The 20,504-nt window shown below is 21.2% G+C and overlaps 6 protein-coding genes across 6 annotated transcripts; 4 read left to right on the forward strand and 2 right to left on the reverse strand.

Moving 5' to 3' along the window:
- Positions 1 to 813: 813 nt before the first annotated feature.
- Positions 814 to 1,803, forward strand: SRAE_1000064400 (Hypothetical protein; the record flags this gene model as incomplete). Its single annotated transcript, XM_024647502.1, has 2 exons — positions 814 to 888; positions 931 to 1,803. 2 exons carry the CDS (start codon positions 814 to 816, stop codon positions 1,801 to 1,803), a joined length of 948 nt encoding a protein of 315 aa, XP_024501573.1.
- A 4,848-nt stretch (positions 1,804 to 6,651) lies between these two features.
- Positions 6,652 to 8,561, forward strand: SRAE_1000064500 (EF-hand domain and EF-hand domain pair-containing protein; the record flags this gene model as incomplete). The annotated part of the gene is made up of 5 exons (XM_024647503.1): positions 6,652 to 6,723; positions 6,761 to 6,896; positions 7,853 to 7,992; positions 8,036 to 8,206; positions 8,262 to 8,561. 5 exons carry the CDS (start codon positions 6,652 to 6,654, stop codon positions 8,559 to 8,561), a joined length of 819 nt encoding a protein of 272 aa, XP_024501574.1.
- Positions 8,562 to 8,858: 297 nt separating this feature from the next.
- Positions 8,859 to 10,116, forward strand: SRAE_1000064600 (7TM GPCR, serpentine receptor class r (Str) family-containing protein; the record flags this gene model as incomplete). Its single annotated transcript, XM_024647504.1, has 2 exons — positions 8,859 to 8,963; positions 9,004 to 10,116. 2 exons carry the CDS (start codon positions 8,859 to 8,861, stop codon positions 10,114 to 10,116), a joined length of 1,218 nt encoding a protein of 405 aa, XP_024501575.1.
- Positions 10,117 to 13,802: 3,686 nt separating this feature from the next.
- On the reverse strand, positions 13,803 to 14,493 carry SRAE_1000064700 (Zinc finger, RING-CH-type domain and Zinc finger, RING/FYVE/PHD-type domain-containing protein; the record flags this gene model as incomplete). The annotated part of the gene is made up of 2 exons (XM_024647505.1): positions 13,803 to 14,097; positions 14,159 to 14,493. The coding sequence occupies 2 exons, from the start codon at positions 14,491 to 14,493 to the stop codon at positions 13,803 to 13,805; spliced, it is 630 nt and encodes a 209-aa protein (XP_024501576.1).
- Positions 14,494 to 14,977: 484 nt separating this feature from the next.
- On the forward strand, positions 14,978 to 17,721 carry SRAE_1000064800 (DNA repair endonuclease XPF; the record flags this gene model as incomplete). The annotated part of the gene is made up of 4 exons (XM_024647506.1): positions 14,978 to 15,282; positions 15,322 to 15,444; positions 15,498 to 17,389; positions 17,441 to 17,721. The coding sequence occupies 4 exons, from the start codon at positions 14,978 to 14,980 to the stop codon at positions 17,719 to 17,721; spliced, it is 2,601 nt and encodes an 866-aa protein (XP_024501577.1).
- A 629-nt stretch (positions 17,722 to 18,350) lies between these two features.
- SRAE_1000064900 (Mitochondrial chaperone BCS1) lies at positions 18,351 to 19,758 on the reverse strand (the record flags this gene model as incomplete). The annotated part of the gene is made up of 3 exons (XM_024647507.1): positions 18,351 to 18,814; positions 18,878 to 19,464; positions 19,505 to 19,758. 3 exons carry the CDS (start codon positions 19,756 to 19,758, stop codon positions 18,351 to 18,353), a joined length of 1,305 nt encoding a protein of 434 aa, XP_024501578.1.
- Positions 19,759 to 20,504: the final 746 nt, after the last annotated feature.

Raw genomic sequence — 20,504 nt, forward strand, 5'->3', positions numbered from 1 at the left:
GGCATATTTCCGCTTTAAGTTTATCTGTTTCCATAGTCGGCCACTGTCTTTGAGAAACTTTTCTAGATCTCTACCATTTTTAAAGCTTCCTCCTCTGTTGGAGTAATTTAATGACTATAGTATAAAAAAAAAATAGAAGACACTTAAAAACACCATTACAAAAAGGAACCATTTACAGATTTTATTCCATCTCATTAAAACCCGGATTTTATTAAAGATATCTATTTATTAAATATATTAAATTTCTTATCATTTATATATTACCCTGACCTCAAATGTATAACACTTATACAATTAATTTTTTTTTTTTTTTTGTATTATTTAATAATCTAATATTTCTTCATCTATTCCATATATTTTTATTCCAAATAATTGTCAAGAATCATTTGTAACAACATAATTCTTTTTTTTTTCTCTAGAAAATAATTTTTTTTTTGATTTTATATATAAGATAAGCTAATCATAATATGCCTATTTAATAAATTGACATATATATAAATTAAAAAATAAAAAAGGTTATATAAAAATAAAATTAATATAACTATTAACATACAACATACATTATTTTAATTTATTTGTTTGATAAGTGTTCTATAACTTTTTTTATTAGTACATTTTCATTATATATGATCAAATAATTTTATCATTTCAGTTATCAATTCTTTTGTATATTCTATGGTATCATATAACTTTATATATAGATTTTTACCTATTTAATATACTATTATTATTTGTAATAAAAAAAAAATTATATATATTTATTAATCACTAAATATGGTCAATATAATTAAATATAAAAATTTACCAAAATTAATGACATTACCAGAGGATTGTTTAGTTCAAATTTTTTCACATTTAAAAAGAAATGATATTGCAAAAAGTAAATTAGTATGTAGATCATTTTATAATTTTATATCACAAAATTCAAAGTATCTTTCAAGACCTGCTATTAATCAAATAACAATTGTTGGTAAAAATAGAGATGAAAAAATACAACTAGGTAGAGTAAGATTTGGAAGAATTGATAAACCTAAGAAAAAAACTTATGAAATATATTTAGAAAAAAAAAATAAAATAAATGGTAAATCAAAAGTATTAGAAAGTGTATATAATGGTGATGTATATGAAAATTTAAATAAATTTATGAAACAATATGTTATAGGTGAAACATTAAGACTTGAACAGGTTGACTTTGATGATAAAATGTGTTCAATATTTTTTGATAAAAGGACAGATTTAAGTGAAATTACTCAACTTGATTTTACATTAACATCTTTGTTACTTGAATCAACAATGTTTACTAATTTTTTATCAAGAACAAATTGCCAAAGATTAAATGTTGAATTTTGTAGGAATGCTGAAAATATTATAACAGATAATCTTTTTACACTATTGCCTTCTTTAGCACGACTACAAATACAATTGTCAAATAATTGTTATTCTTTATCAGTAACTGATACTACACTACGTTACTGGATGGATGAATGTCATACTTTTCCAACATATATAAATTTTTCTAATAGCCTAACAAAATTTACCCTACCAACGATAATGGAGATCACGGAAAAATTACGAATTCAAAATACTCAACGTCATATATTTTTAGGTGAAATAACAACATCAGAAAAAGATTTTCATACACTTTTTGAAATGCCTTCATCCAAATTTCAATTATTAAATTATTCAACAGGACAATTTTATTTATTTTTAAAATTAGATAATTATGATATTAATGAAAAGATAGAAAGTTTTGTGGGTCTAAAACTAAAAGTTTTAAATAGTAATATCTCTAATACTCTTTAAATTTTTAAATTATAATAACCATTAGTTTCTCAGGAGAATTCAAAGATAATTGTATTTTTAAATAAATTATTTTATTATTATTTTTTTTTTTACAATTTTCATTCTATTTTTATATTTTATATAATTAAGTATTTTTATTTTTTTTTTACTAAAATTACAAATAAATTTATGTTAAGGGTAGGGATATTTTTATTGTAAATTATCATAAAATTTTAAATAAAAAAATCTTTTTTTTTAAAATTTATTCTTAATTTTTCATAGATTAAAATTTACAAATTAAGATGATCACAATGATGAAATCAAATTAAAATTATATTCTTATAAAACTATTAATTTTTTGTTTGATTTTAAAATAGATATCTATGAATACATATTAAAATATTTTAAAATAAAAAGACAGCATAATCATTTAATGATTTTTGTTAATATTAAAATGGGTTGTTTTAAATAATGCAACATTTTTTTTTTATCAAAAACAAAAATGAGAAAGTATATATAAAATAAATTAAGAATATTGTTTTTAGTGATAAAAGTTACTTTGATAAAAAATTAATTATGTTAGATAAATTTATACATTTTTTTGGCATTTGTTCAATTTTATGAATAAGACAAAAGTTTAATGTTAAGTAATTCATTATCATTCATTTATATATATAACTTATTTCTTGTACCATAAATATTTTTTTTGTCTTACCAGAATATCTAAAAAGCATATATAATAAATCAAACATATTTAATCATTTTTTTTTGCTTGAATTTTTTATTGTAATACATTTTTAAGTATAAATCAAAATATTTTAATATTCTATTTTTAACATATATATTTTGTTAGTAATAAATATTTCTAATAAATCTTTCCTACTAAATTTTTTATTTTTCATTTAATATTAACATTAATAAATATTTTTTATTATTAACTTTTTTATTAAAATTCATACAAAAAAATTTATTCAAAAAAAAAAGAAAGAAAAAAATTTAATTGTTATCAATGTACTTTTATTGAAAAAAAAGTATATATATTTTTACATTGTTTATTACATAATATTTTTTAATAATCTTAAAAAATAATTACATGCATAACCATTGAATATTTGTCCTAAAAAAATTATTTTTCTTTTAACAAATAAATTAATGTTTTCAATTTGAAGTGAAGGAAAAAATATGATTTTTTAAGTTTAAAAAATATTATGTTACATAGAGTAAAATTAATTTATCTAATCAATCATTTAAAACTTAATAATGATAAAATGTTTTTTGAAAGCCTTCATTGTTTTATTTTTTTTTTGTTTTAAAATATTATTTTCGTTTTGCACAAAATAACATCAAATTATTCTGCACTTTAATAAACTTTACAATGAGATTATTGGAGAAAAAAAAAATTAAATTGTTGTTTTATTAAAAAAATATGTCTTATCAAAAACATTTTTATATTTAAGATCAAAAAAAATGTAAGAAAACTTTCTTTTTTTTTGGTAAATATTAATGTTTCAAAAGTTTTAATTATTTAGTTAATTTTTAATATGTACAAACATGTATAAATTAAATTTTAATATAATTATATTTATTATTTCAAGGAAGAGTAAAATATAAAAAATAGAATTTTAACAAAATAATACAATTTGACATATTGTAATTTTAAAACCTTGAAAATTAGGAAAATTTTATTTTATTGTTAACCTGTCTATTTTTCCTTGAAAAGATAATAAACATAACTATACTAAATAATTTTAATTTTTTATATTTGATTATCTATTTGTGACTCAATAAACAATTATATCAATTACTTTTTGTAGTTGATTAAAGACAATTAATTGTTTAATTTTTATAATTTAATATATTTAAATTTTTATTAAGAAATAAAAATAAAAAGTTATTTTTTTTTAAACGTTAAAAAAAAAAGTTATTTAATATTAATTTCAAAATATTTATATAATAATAAAACCATCTAAACGTTAAATATCGTTTAAAATGCTTTTAAAAGACTTAAATAAACACTTTATTTTAATAATATTTACCTCGAGTAAATGTTTTATCAATCAAAAAAACCATTTTATGTATTATTTATGGCATGAAAGTTATATTTATTATTAATCAACTAATCACAAAATTTTTTTTTAAAATACTACATCAAAAATATTTTTCCCTTAAATTATTTTGATTTTTCTTTTTTTATTCTTTTAAATTTAAGTTATACATTTATTTGGTAAAAATAAAACATTTTATTTTTATTAAGTGCAATGTGGAAATGACATAAAAATTATTCTTGATCATTTTTGATAAAATTATATTTAATTAAAAAATTTACTTCTACTTTAATATCTATATTGATTGAATTTTAATTAAAATTTATTATTTTTTTGTTATTATTACTTGATAAATATCTGAAATTTTAATTAGTAATATGGTATTTAATATTTTAAAAGAAAATTCTTCTGGTAAAATTTTAAAAGATGGAAGAAAGTGTGTATTTAAATATAAGAAAGATAAAATTTAAAAAGATGCTTTTAAGAGAAAAGTTTTAATATTTAATAATTTGTTTTTAACTTAAAGTTTTAAATTGTGGTTTCAGCAAAGATTGTAAAAATAATTAAAAAACATATATTATAAAAAACAACAGTTATTGTTGTAACTTTCATTTCCACAAGCTATTTTATTACCAGCTACTAATAAAATATATACTAAAAACCCTTCTAGATATCATAATTTTTTATTTTTTTTTATGTAAATATACATGGAGAAAAAAATATTTTTGAGATTGAATAATATTCTTATTTACACAATTTTAGTTCAATGATAAAAAATATTGTGTGATATAAATTCATCATATCAAAAAACATTTTGTTGTCGAAAAAAAATATTTTTTTTTTTTAAATGTTAGATTACAATTGTACATATTGAAAAATTGTAAATTATTTAATAAGTTTAATGTACTTTTAATCTTTATATTTAATATTGTTATAGTCTAATTGAATAATAATTTTAATTTATTACAATGTATATATTATTTTTAGTTTTTATTTTTCTTATAAAAAGTAAATTATTGTACTAAAAAAAAATTTTTTTTAAGTTATTGTTTTTGTATATTTTTAATGTACATCAAAATGACTTTTTTTTTTTATTATTTTGAAGATTCATACTATAGGATAACAAAGTCATTTTTGTTTTAAATATTAAATATACCTCATAAAACTTTTTTTTTTTAATTTCTTTGATATTTTTTCTGTTTAATATTCAAAACTCTTTAAATAAATAAACACTAGCTAATAGCTTTAATTTTAAATTTTTTGATTAATAATCAATCAAAAAATGTTATATATATAAATAATTTATTTTAAAAATGGAGATCTTAAAAAATTTTAGAAGACATCAATCATCATCACTGACACCCACAATATAAAAGGAGGAAAATTGTGTTAAAAATAATAATAAGTAAAGAAAATTAAATCATTTATATATTACAACATTTTATTCTATTGAAAGTACTTGATGATATTTTTTCTATACATATCCATCGTTTTTATTTTAAAGCATAATGTTTATATTTAATTAAATTTTTACTTTTTCATAAAATTTCTTTTCTTAAAAATTTTAAATTGTCATAACTTTTCATGTCCATAAAATTACTTTTATATTAATGTTATATTTAAAATATGTCTTTAGATTAGAAATATTATTTGTCCTTTAAATTATTAAAAACAGTGTAAGAATTTTAAAAAAATATATTTTTGGATTGCTTGATTAAAAAAAAAAGATAAAAAAAGGTTATTTATAAAAGTATAAAATTTTTTTTTTTTATTTATTAAAAAAAATCTATTAATATTTATCAGCTATATTAGTAAACTACAACCAATAACATTACTTTATTTATCACTTAAAAAAAAGAAATATTATAAATCATGATTATATCATTTTTATTTCTCATCATCTCACATTGAAAGGTGATATTTATGTAATTATATATTATTGTATTTTATTATCTAAGATAGCTTAATATATTTTATACAATTTCTATCATATTTCATCTTTTCTTAGAAAAAGATATAAGATTATTTTGTATATCTATATCAAATTTCTTATTTTAATTACAAATATGGATAAAATAATTTTCTTTTTTCTTTTTGATTTTATCTACATAAAATTTGTAGAAAACTTTAATATAAAAATGAAAAAAATAAAATAAAATAAAGTTGTATAAAAATTATGTAAAATAGTATTCACTTATACTTTGACTTTATAAAGTAACATTTTAAGTTAAAAAAAAAAAAGTTGTTTAAAAAAGTTATTTTTCATTACTAACAGTTACTCTTTTTGGAATATATATATTTTTTGTAACAATAAAATACAATGAATAATTTATTTCAAATATATATAGAATTTTTAAATTAAATTACTTTAAAAAAAACATATTATGTTTTAAAAGTCATTCGAGAAATCACATAAATAAGTACCATTTTAAAATTCTAATTTTCTTTTTTATAAATATAATTTAATGTAATTTATCTAATCGTATTATATTTTTGTAAAATAAAAAAGATTAAATCTAATTTTTTTTTAAATATTATTATATTGTTAATCATATTTTTAAGATAAATATTTCATTTTTTTTTATATGTACTTATAAAAAAAAATTAATAATTTAATATTTTTTTTTTTAATTAAATATTGTAGCACCAGATTTTTCATTACAATATTTGTATAATATAAATAATTATTGCTATATTACTTTAAATAATTATTTTAAAATTAATTTATAAATATTTTTGATTAAAATAATTTTTTTTCTTTGTAAAGTCATTTTTAAATTTTTTTTAAAATTTTTTAGTATTATAATATTTTACTATACAAAAAATGTTTGCAAAAAGTTCAAATACATTTGTCAAAGTTATAGATTCTCCAACACGAAGAAGACGACCATCCGATGTATGTTATTAAGAGGAAATTTTTTATTTTTTTTTAGGTTAAAAGAGCTATACATGCACATTTTACAGAACCACCAACTATTTTTAAAAATTATCCAACATTAAACAATTTTTTTGAAAGATTGTATTGGAGTATTAGAACAGCACAATATAAAATTTGTTATGAAAGTAAAGGTATGTTTAATAATAATTTAATTAAAAAAAATTTTGTTTGATTTTTTTTTTAAAAATATGTTAAAATAAAAATTGTTGTGATAATAAAAAAAAAAAAAAAAAGTAATTTGAAGATAAAAAGTAGGAACAGATATTTTATTTTGTGTTTTAAAAAAATAAAATAATTTTATAATAAAAATGTGAGACTTAAATTATTATAAAAATAGAAATAAACATATTTATCTATAAAGTTAAAGTATTCACCCATCTTATTATTAATGTTATATTTTCATTTGATATTACATAATGGTTAATGTATAGCAAAAGTATAAAATGCCATATTCAATAAATAGAAATATAAAAATTAACTTTTGTTTTGCATAATTATGCATTTTTTTTTTATTGACTAACAACTGTCAATTGAATGAATATTTATATACTTTTGAATGAATTTTTTAGAATGTTATAATAAAAAACATTAATATATACATTTATATTATTTAATATTTTAAGAAATATGTATATAATTTAAAAAAAAAATAAGTTTATTATTATCATTATACCTTATTGATAAATATCATTTTACATAAATTGTAAACATATTGACATTAAATTATGATATATTCTTTAGTTAGAAATTTTTATTGAATAAATATTATCAAATATTAGATTATTTTTACATTCATTTCCAACCACATACTTGTAAAATATATTTCTTAATTACTTTGGAGAAAAAATTTTATGCATATACAAGTATTCTTGGATATATACTACTAAAATCTTTCTATCTATATCCTCATTATTTTGCCTTTAATTCTTACATATATCTAACAAACCCATAAACTGATAATTTATTTTCTAATTTTTTTTTAAATATCTTTATAATATCATAACAATTTTTTAATTTTAATAAAGAGAAATAAAAAAAAAGGTGTAAAAAATTATGGCTAGGAAAGAGACAATTAAAAATATTTTAGATGGTGAATTTGATTCAACAATAGAAAATTCTTTACTTGAAACTTCTGTAAGACCACCTAATATAAAAGAATTACAACAAAAAACATCTTATCTATTTTCTGAAAAATGGATAAAGTATATGTATGGGCGTTTCAAGAATGTAAGTTTTGAGGTTTAAAAACAATTATCCTAAGTGTCTTTAGGAATGTCCTAATGGACGAATGAGTATAGAAGACTTTAAAAAATTATTTGGTTGCTATGTACCAACAGAAAGAATTACGGATGCTTATCTTGAAAGATTATTTTTAGCATTTGCTAAAACTAAAACAGATAATAAAGATGAGTATAATATTAAAAAGACACTTTCATTTGAAGTAAGTAGAATAATTAAAAAAAATATATATATATATATAATTTATTATTTAATAGGACCTTCTTTGTGCTCTGGCAACATTACATAATTTTACACCTCAATCATATGCATCATGGATGATGAATTTAATTAATAAAGAAGATAATGAAACTATTACATTAAAAGAATTTACAGAATTTGTCAAGTCTGTCTACGAATTAAGTGGTAAAAAAGTTAATAATAATATAAATATAATACATTATCAAGCCTCAAAAATGTTTAATGAGTTAGATGCAGATGGAGATGGATTAATAACATATGAAAATTTTCAAAATTCATTTAATAAATCTAAAATGGTTATACCACAATCACACTAAAATATACATTTTTTTAAAAAATAAAAATAAAGCTATATTTATTGATAATATATATATATTTTTTTTAAGAAGAAAAAAATGACTTTTGATATATTATAAATTATAATTTGAAAGATAATAACTATATGATATGTAATAGTCTTTATTTTTATAAGAAGATTTATTTTTTCTAAAATCACTTATCTAAATTATTATTCATAATATAAAAATTGAAAAAATTTTTAAAAATCTTTTATTTTATTGAATTTAAAAAAAAAAATACTATTATAAAAATATTATTTTTTTTTTTTACATAATATGGGAATTTTTCAAATATTTTGTATTATCTCAAGTATTGTAGGCATTATAAGTAACGCCTTAATTGTTATCCTATCAATAATTAAATCTGACAATTCAAATAAGGTAAAATTATTTTTACTTAATATTTTTATTTCATTTTAAGGATGTTCATAGCACTTTTGCTCATATATGTTGTTCAGCTATTATTATAGCAATAGCAATTGTTTTTACCATGCCAGAAGAGATAAGAAGTGAGTCATCATTAATAAAAATACCACATGGAATTTTATCAAAATCATCTGCTAGTATTTTATCAGCAGTAACTGGTTTACAAATTGGTTGTTACATATATATTCTTTTAAATTTAAGTATTCTTTTTTTGAATCGTTTTAATGTTATGTGTAATAAAAATAATATGTCAACATTATTTAGTGAAAGGAATATGAAAATTTTTACTGGATTTGCTATAACAATTTCAATAATTCAGATGGTTTTTGTTTATACTTCAACAGCCCAAACTGATATATTATGGGAACGTTTAAATAGGACAACAAATATAGTTGATGATTTATATGAGAAACAAGAATTATCTGCAACATACCTAAAAAATCAACAAATACAATTAAATAATCAAAAACAAATAGAATCTGATATAGTTGTTAAAAATGGTGTACATAATAATATTTCATCGAATGGTAAAGATCAAAATCGTGGACAGATTGAAGCAACAAGAAGTAGAATAAATGTATATGGTAGTGATTATAATGTTAATCCAATGGTATGGGGATCAGAAGGTCTTTTTCTTTTAATATTCATTGCTTCATATGTTACTATAATAATATCAAGTGTATTTATAAGAAAATCATTAAAAACTCAACAAAGTGATATGAGTGATAAAATGAAAGAAAGACAAAAAGGAATGTATACCTCACTTATTTTTTATTCAATATTACCATGTGTTATTACATTAATTACATATATTAACTTTTTCCAAGGAATGATAACAGGTTCTTTTTTAATTATTTATCAAGGATACCTCACAACAATTATGACATCATTAATACCACCATTACTAGGAATATTTGTATTTATATTTGTTAAATTTTACCGTCAATCATTTGCCCAAATTATATTAAGAAAAAAAAAAAAAGAAGTTAAGACAGAGGCACTTCCTGAGATTGATTCAAGTGAAGGAAAACAAAGACTTACAACATCACAAATGAAAGGAATGCTTAATCAAGGATTAGAAGACTCAGTTGTGACAATGCCTCAATAACCTCTAAATTATAATAAAAAAAAATTCTATTTTCTTTACATAAATTTAACAATTTTTAAATTAACTTTCAAATATATGCATGTATTTTTATCATTATATAATAATATTTTGTTTTCCAAAATCTTTTAAGATCTCTTTCAAAATATTTTTCAATAAATTAATAATTTCTTTATTTTAAAAATACATTACTTGTTATTTTCTTAAGTGTTGACATATAAACATTTGTTTTATCACTAAACTCTTGATATTATTATTGGATATCTTTTAGAGTCAATAGCGTACTGAATTAATAAAAAAATAAAATAAATAAAATTTTTAAAAATTAAAATAAATGTATAGTAACTTGATCATTTGATATTTGATAAAAAGTTTAAAAAAATTTATTACATAAAGAATCAAAATTATCATAAAAAAAAAATACTAAATCATTTACTTTTTTATTTATTTATTTAATATGTTAGTTTGAAACTTATATAAAACCATTATTGTATTTTAAAAAAAAAATTATACATATATTTAATTTTCGAATTTTCAAAAAAAATTTCTAATACATACGTAACTTTAAAATTAAGTCATTGTTAATTAGATTCAAAATTCATCCATTTCAAAAGCTATCGAATGACTATAGTGACATATTCAAATTCCAGAAAAAGTAGTCATTTTTCTGTAACTTTTTTAGAGGTAAAACTAGAAATCTAGGAAATTTTCAGCCAATTTTTATATTTTTGAAAATAATAAAGTTATAGCTATGAAAATCATTTATCTAGACCTACTTTTGAATAGAAATCGAATGAAAGTAGTCCCATTTTCATAGGGCAATTTTTTGCTGAGATACTGAAAAGTCGAGAACAATGAATATTTTAGAAAAATTTCCGCCTTTATTCATATCTCGCTTCAAAATAAAGATAAATGGAATCAGATTTCTTCAATCGTTTTCAATTAACTTTTCATATGGGGTCTACCTTCAAAATTTTTTTATATCTTTAACCACTTTCGAGATATAAAAAAATGGTGACAATGGATTACGCGCGAAAAAGTACCAAGGTTCATATCTCAAGAACCATTGAAAATACAAACATTTTTTCAACGTAGAGTCTAACTTAAATTATGAAAGAAGCCCAGCGCAACAAGTTTCATGTTTCTGTGACCTCGTAAACTTGAGTTATCGCTACATTCTTAAAACTTTTTTTTAAATAAACTTCTTATCATATCTTCATTTTTAGAAGTCCTATGATGATATAAATAGGTTTAGTGAATTTCTCGTAAAAAAGTGATCTAGAAACAATTGTTTATTTTTAAAATATCTCATTGTATCATGGAAGTCAAAATTTACAAAAAAATATTCCCCAATTTCGCCATCAACTTTGAATCCTTATAACTTCTGAAATTTCAATTTTCAAATATTGTTGATTATATTCAAATTTCATCCCGTTTCAAGGGCTATCGAATGACTATGGTGGCATTTTCAAATTCCAGAAAAAGTTGTTCATTTTTGGTCACAGTTTTAGAGGTAAAATTAGAAATCTAGAAAATTTTCAGCCAATTTCTGAATCTCTGAAAATAATAGTGTTATAGCTATAAAAATTATTCATCTAGACCAAAATTTGAATAGAAATCGAATGAAACTAGTCCCGTCTTCATAGGATTAGTATTTCTTGAGATACTGAAAAGTCGTGAACAATGAATATTTTAGAAAAATTTCCGCCTTTCGTCATATCTCGCTTCATAAAAAAGATAAATGAAATTAGATTTCTGCAATCTTCTTCAATCAACTTTTCATATGAGGTCTACCTTCAAAATTTTTTTATATCTTTAACCACTTTTGGGATATAAAAAAATGGTGACAATGGATTACGCGCGAAAAAATACCAAGTTTCATATCTCAAGAACCATTAAAAATACAAAAATGTTTTCAACGTAGAGTCTAACTTAAATTATGAAAGAAGCCCAGCGCATCTGGTTTCATGCTTCTGTGACCTCATTAACTTGAGTTATCACTAGATTCTTTAAACTTTTTTTAAAGTATACTTCTTATCATATCTTTTTTTTTAGAAGTCCTATAAAGATGTGAATAGGCTTAATGAATTTTTCGTAAAAAATTGAGCTAGAATATATTGTTTATTTTTAAAATTTACAATATTATCATGAAAATCGAGTTTTAAAAAAAATATTTCATAATTTCGCCTCTCAACTTTGAATCCTTATAACTCCTGAAGTTTCAATTTAAACATATAGTTGATTGTATTCAAAATTCATCCTGTTTCATGAGCTATCGAATGAATATAGTGGCAAATTAAAATTCCAAAAAAAGTTGTTTTTTTTTAATTGCTAATAAAAAAAATTTCTAGTACGTCATTGAGTTTAAAAATAAGCCTTATTTTTTCTGTTCTGGTAGTAAAAGAATGTAGTATTTTATTTATTACAATAAAAAATTTCGGATTTTTTTGAAATTTTAAAATAGCAATAGAAATTTGAATAATAATATTAATCTACTTTTATAAATTAAAATAAATTATTTATATTATTTTACATCATATAACTTTTTACTATTTTTTCTTATCAATATGTAAATATATTGTTTTATATTTTCTAAAAGTTTTATATTTTTCTTTCTATGTTAAAAAAAATCTAATGATAGGCTTCTTTTAAAAATTTAAATATACTGTTTTCAAAAGTATTATTAATAATATTTTCTGATATCTCATTTTTAATATATTTCTTTTGAGAAAAACTATTTTTTTTAACTTTAGAATTCAATAAATATTATTTATATATTTTTAAATTTCATAAATATCAAAATTATTTTTTTTGAAGAATCATATATATTTTTAAATAAATCTTATATTATTATCTTAAATTTTTTACTTTCAGAAAAGTTGTTAACTTTTTTCTTAAAAAAATATCAAGAACATAGTATCAGGTAATTCTTTATCAATCTTTCAAAAACAGCATCTAAAATATTCTTACATTTGAACTGTATTATGATAAAAGCAAAAAATATGATAACAAATGCTTTTTAATAATGATAAGAATAATTAACAAAAAGGTATTTGATGTCAAATGATCAAAATAATTTACCTGTGAAATAAAAAAAAATTTAATATTGATGTTTACAAAATCATAAAATAGTAACATGTTATTAGATAGAAGATTGGTACACGATAAAATGTATAATTTCTATGGGTAAAAACTGTGTGTATATTTCCATATTCGTTGTGTGAAACTTTAGTTAAGTCAATCAAATTTAACTACTGAATTTCTAAAAAAAGTAAACAAAATTTATTAATGATAAATCTATCAATATTGTCAATTACTTTGTCTGTCGGTATTACCATATATTTTACAGGTAAAAATGTAAGTTTAAATAAAATGTTTAATCAGTTAATCATTTATTTATTTTAAATTCAATAAAAAAATTATAACAATAAAACTTATTTATTATTTAAATTTTTTTAAATGTATGTTTTTACTTTTTACAATTTAAAATTTCATGTATTTTTATTTTGTAGATTTATTTTATAAAAAACAATGACTTTTAATAAAACTAAAAGATAAACCAAAATTTTTTATAGCTTTTTTTTTCACTTTGATAATAAAATCTCATTCGTTCAATTAAACATTAATTACATAATTACTTTAATAGCCATTATACTATATTTTGAAAATACCTTTGTTTTATTATTGGTTTATCTTGCATTTGCAAATTCTTCTGAAAAAATTGTAAAGCATATATTTCTAAATAGAGTATTATAAAATCCAATTCTACTACGAGTTAGGACAAAATTTTTATACAATAAAATAAATATTCCTTGTACAACCAAACTCCTATCTCCCTCTAAAACACGTAAAAAACCATCGTATAGATATGATGTCGCATAAAAATCACCAAACATTGTTATAATATCCAAACATGTCAAATTCAGTTTAGGTAATGTCCAATTAAATAGTGGTTTTAATTTCCATATTCTTATATAGGTAAAACTATAAAAATAATTTTAAAAAAAATGAGATAAAAAAAACTTTTTATAAAAAAAAAACATACCCACATAATCGGCATTGATATCTTTGATCATTACTAGCATAATTCATCCATGTATTAAAACATCCACGATGAACAAATTTTATACTACCAGAACATTTACATGGTGTTATCCAATCACCCAATTCTGAGGACATTTCATCACCAGAAAAACAAAAACGGCATATTATATTATCATTGTTTTTATATGATATGTCTTTTCTACAGTTATTACTTTTAACATTATTATGATCATTTTTATCAATTGTAGAAGATGTATAACAACTAGAAATAAAAAATAATTCAGTATTAGTATGTGGTAAAACATCAATATTTGTAATTCCACCAAGTGCCTCCATTATTAAAAAAAACAATTATTAAATTAAAATTTCTTCTTTTTGTCTGAAAATAATTTAAGAAATTATAATATATTTAAAAAAAAATATTAATTAAATTAATATAATTATAAATTGTTTATAGTATAAATAAATAATATTTAGTAATAATAATAATCTAATATTTATACAACTAAAAATAGTTACTATTATTAAAGTAACTTAATTTCTGGTAAACATGTGATTATGTATTTAATATACTTAAAAGCAAACACCATAAAAGATAGAAATACAAAAATGATAATAATTTTAAAGTAATATAAAAAAATATTTAGGTATATGTGACAAAAGGCTCTATGATAGTATATTCTTGAAAAGATAATCAAAAGTACTTGGGAAAGTGTTTACACCATTTGTTATTTTATAGCAGAATGATAAACATTAATTTTATGTTTTCTTTTTTTCAAATATTCGTTAATTTTTTTTTAACGACTGGTAACTAATTATTATGGAAGATTATGATGATGATGTTCAAATTATCAAAGAAATTAATAATGAAAAAGAACAGATTACAATACTTAATCATGAAATGAGGATAATGTGTGATAATATTTCAACAGATGTTATGATAATTATGAGTAATGGTCTCGGTGTTGAAAGAATATTTCTTAATGAATTATTAGCTCATACTTCAATTGATAAACTTATATTAGTTTTAAATACATCTGAAATTGAATTACATTATTTGTTTACAGAATTTTGTGATATGGAACCTGATGTACCGCCAAGATGTATAGTTGGAAGTTCTAAAAGGTAATTTTGTTATTATTAAATTTATTTTATTATTTTTAGAGAAAAAATATATAATAATGGCGGTGTAGTATTTTTGACAGCTCAGCAATTGATAGGTGATATTTTAAATGAAGTAGTTAATTTTGATAAAATTGCTGGTATCATGATCTATGATTGTACAATGTAAGTTTAAATATATCTTTTTCAATCATAAATCATATGATTATAATTTTTAGTGTTGGAAAAAGTGATAATTTAGTACATTCTATCCATAGAATAAAAGCAAAAAATCACGATGTCTGGATAAAAGCTTATACTGATAATGTTAGAGGTATAAATTTTCACTCATCTTTAACATCATTACAAGCATTTTATGATTCCTATAAATTAAAAAAAGTTGAATTTGTTTGTAGATTTAATGAGGAAGTAAAAAGTAGTCTTGACAATCCACAATTAATGATAACTTCTTATGAATGCAAACTACCAAAAGAAATTTTAAAAATTTTTGATACTCTTGTTGAAATAATTATTAGGGAGTATAATGATTTATTAGCAATTGCTTCATCAAGTTATGGTTTTGAAAAAAGAGAGGATGATGGACCATTATTTTGTATGTATAAAAAAACAGGTGTTGAATTTATGTTAAAATCAAAATCTGCATCTATAGAAGATGGCCATTTAGTATTGTTAAGAAATTTAGATAACATGAGAGTAGTACTACGTGGAATTGTAAATTTAGATGCAATTAGTCTTTATGAACTTATTCATCTACTTGAAAGACGTAATGAGACATCAAATCAATTGCGATTTGAAGATCGAGTGTGGGAAAAAAGACCAGATTTTAGAAGTATTAAAGAATCTATATATAAGCTCGCAACAAAATTAGATTCTTTTGGTAGACCTACCTGTTACACACCCGTTAAATGGACTATTATTGAAGACATAGTATCACAAGTTAAAGAAACAATCAAATCAAGGCCTGGTCATGTTTTAGTTTTGGGTAGTAGTGATGATGTATGTATTATACTACGACAGTTGTTAAAAAGTGGTAGGCAAATGCTTCTTAAACATCTTGTCTCTTCAGCAAGAGATTTATTTGACAAAGGAAATGTTGATTTAATTGAAAATATAGAGGATGACTCATTGTGGGATATTGACAAAATTAAATATTTTTGCACTGATTATTTTTATAATGAAGAAAAAAATGAAATATGGTATATTGATTCTTTAAAAGCAATTAAAAGAAAACCTTCAAAACATCCTTCAAATGCTCCCGTTAAAAAAAAGATTAGAACAGAAGGGGGTAATGATAAAGAAAGTCAAGAGCAATTTGAACCATATTTACTTGTTGCATCTTCTAATGATAAATTCACAGTTTTGAGACTTCTTAAGAAATACCAACCACGTTTTGTAATTTCTTATTCTCCAGATCTTTCAATAACAAGAATGTTAGAAGTACAAAATGCATTAATGGCTAAAGAAAATAAAACAATCGAATATTTTTCTATTGCTAATAAAGAATATGAATTACAAAATTATCAAGCTCTTATTCACAATGAAGGAATGTGTTTTCAGAGACTAATTAAACAACTTAGTTCTGTTGCTACATCTCATGATGATGATTCTTTTGTTTTTCATGATGTAGAATTAAGAGTTGCCCGTTTGAAATGTATTTACGCAAATATTGATTTAGATGAGGAGCAACAAACACCAATGGTAATTGTTGACAGTCGAGAATTCGCCAGTGAATTACCTTTTGAATTGGGTAAACTTGGAATGAAACTTGTACCACAAACATTAGAAGTTGGAGATTATATTCTTTCTCCAGATACATGTCTTGAGAGAAAAGCTATTGATGATTTGACTATAAGTTTATCTCAAGGAAGAATTTTTAAACAATGCGAAGAAATGTTTCGGTATTATAAAAATGTTATTCTTCTTATTGAAAGTGGAGAAAAATTTGAAGCTAACAGGAGAGGTGCTGATCCTTTCAAAGGTGATTTGTCTAAATTTTCTAGAGATGTCAAGTTGAAGTTTTGTGTTCTACTAAGGTCTTATCCTAAATTAACTGTTCTTTGGTTTATGAGTCCAAAGAAATCAGCTAAATATTTAATGGAACTTAAGATGGGTATGTTAAATCCTACAGTTGATAGAGCTTTATCATTTAAAACCGGTGTAGTTAATAAACATGATGATTATATGGTACATGACACAGATGGTCAATCTGCTTGTTTTGTGAAACCTGAAATGCAAAGGGTTTTTTCAAAAATATCATTTTTAAGTTACAAAGAAGCCAATAGTATAATGAATAATCGGGAAATTTCTGATTTTAATGCATTAGCTGCTTTATCGGAAGAAAGTTTAGCCAAAACTTTAAGTGACAATGTGGCTTCAGCAAAAAAACTATACGCTTTATTCAATACAGACTTTAGACTTATTGAAGGTGTCTTTGATCCTTAATCATATACAGGGTGATTCGCGAATATATTTTCATTGAATCAAAATAGTATAATATTAATACAAAAAAGCATTTTTTATATAACTATTTTTTTTACTTTCACAATTTCAATGTTGATCTTTTAATTATATATTATAATTTTTAATGATTGTATATATGATAAATTTCTTCAAATAATTTTTTGTTTTTTTTTAGTATATTAACTAAATTATTTTTTAATTTAAGAAAAAAACTTTTTTAAAAACAAAAGGATAAATGTAAAATAAATAAAAAAATCTAAGCTGTATTTAAATAAAAATTTATTTATACCTACGTATAATAGTTGTTTCTAATTTTAATATTAATATAATCCCAGAGTTAAAGAGAATCAATGAATGTTGTTTTACTGGAAAAATAAATTAAATTTTACTATTCATAACTATTGCTTTCAAAAATCCTAATTTGGACAAAAAGTAAATTATTGATAGAGAAATGGTTTTGAATTACGTTTGTTCATTTATAGGGAATTTCAATTGATATCAACTAAGATTGGCCATAAAATTAGTAAACCTCCAATAAGTAGAGTTTTCTATTTTTGTAACCCTTAGAATCTTATTTAACTTTTTATTCATTGATGTTTTTAAAAAAAGAGTTAATTTAAATCATTTTTATTTTCTAAAGTATTTACTAAATATTCTATGGCTTCTTTCGGTTTATTTTTAAACATAAGTAATAATCCCTGTATCTGTGCAGGTGATATACTTCCAGAAAACTTTCCCACGATTTCAACAAATTTAGTTCTATTTTCTGTTGAAGCCATAGGACCATAAAATCTATCAAACAATTGTTCTACCATTTTTGGAGTACAATATCCAAAATATTCCTTCATATCAACACGACCAGGTCTTATTAAAGCTGGATCAAGACGATCTAAATGATTGGTTGTCATAAAAAGTATTCTTTCTTCAGCACATGCGACACCATCTATTGCATTTAATAATCCAGAAAATGTAACACGAGTCATTCCATCATAAGCTCTATGATTTTGCATTGGATCTTCCCTTGATTGAAATGCTGCATCAATATCTTCTAATAGAATAATACTATTAGATGGAGCTGTATTAAGAAGGTGATTTAAACGATCATCATCAAGTGTTCTTTCACTTAATGATAACATACATATACTGTATCCAAAATGTCCCGCTAAAGCGCTAATATAGGAACTTTTACCAGAACCTGGTGGACCATATAAAAGATAGCCGCGACGATATGGAATACCACGATCAGTATACCAACTTCCAGATTTAATAAATTCTTCCAAGTCATCATGTATTTTCTTCGATAAATTATCTTCAAGTATGACTGAATCAAGTGGACGTTTTCTTCTTGCTGGTCCAAATCTTCTCCAGTCTGGACCAACAGCATTATATACAACGAGTCCTGTTTCTACATTAGATAAAGCTTCTTCTGTAGCTTCAGCAAGAAAATTTCTCCAAAATCCAACATCTGTACCAATAGTCGTTAATGTAACTGTTTCCAAAGGCGTTCTTTTATTATTATTAGAAATAACTTGTTTTTCACGTTGTCTATCAACTTGTATCCATCTTCTGTTATGTTTAAAATAATGTATACCATGGCCAGGTAAAAAATAAAATTCTGTTGATGTTTTTCCACTTTCAGATTGATTCACAACAGAATTTACCGTTAAATTTCTTGTCTTTGTTGCACTTTTTTTGTTTATATAATTTAGTACCCAAGGATAAGCTCTAAAATTTATTAAAAATTATAAATACTCTGTAAATTTACAAATCTTCATTATTTAACGTCAAACTTGTCATAAATCTTCTTCTAAAATAAGCATTAAATAAAATTAAGCTTCTCCTTCCAATATTAGCAAGCATTCCTAAACCAGCTAATCCCAATCCAGCGGAAAAAAATTGATTTTTAAAAAGTGAATCAGTAAATTTGGGTGATTCAACTGTTTTTACATCTTGTGAAATCGTTTTCTCAGTTGTAACATTATCTATTTTGTTCGGAGAAATTGAATTAAATGATTCCATTAAAATGTAAAATTAAATGTAGAAAGAAGCTTTGTACCAATCTTATAAAAATAAATTTCTTTGTAAAATAATTTTTAAGAAACCTAGAAAAAGTATATGTTGTTTTAAAAAAATAAATTTTTGTGGCTTGAAGCCACATTCTTTGACCTACAAATTTAACATGCCATATACCAAATTCATTATGGTAAAAAGATTTTAATGAACTTCTTTATTGAGAATTTTTTTGAATGTTCAAATGTCATTTTTTATTTTTGAAAAACTAAAAAAAAACAGTTTCTTAATTAATTTTTTTACAAGTTTATTTCGAATAATATTTTTAATTTACATCTATTTTTTAGATGTAAAAAGTGATGACAAACAAGTAATTGCATAAAAAACATCCAATATTCTGCCTCACGAACGGTTAAAGTTTGGAAAAATTTTTAATGCTAAATATATTTTTTAAAAATTTATAAAACTCTAGCATATCAAATCTTAACAAGTTCATTGTAAATAAAGAACATAGATATAACACTCTTAAAATTTGCATTTATTGTTTTAAAAAAAAACTACCACAAATTATTTTAAAGGGCGGTTTTTTTTTTTCTCAGTAAAATGTCCCATTCTATTAAAATCAAATCCTCGTAACGACTTTAAATAAAAAGGGAGCGATGATTGCTATGGATATAAAAGAAAAAAAATATTCTATATCGTCTTTTGTTTTATTTCATTTTTTTTTTATTAAAATCGTTACATAGAATAAAATT

The sequence above is a fragment of the Strongyloides ratti genome (genome assembly GCF_001040885.1).
Source record: "Strongyloides ratti genome assembly S_ratti_ED321, chromosome : 1".
In the NCBI taxonomy this organism is placed as follows: domain Eukaryota; kingdom Metazoa; phylum Nematoda; class Chromadorea; order Rhabditida; family Strongyloididae; genus Strongyloides; species Strongyloides ratti.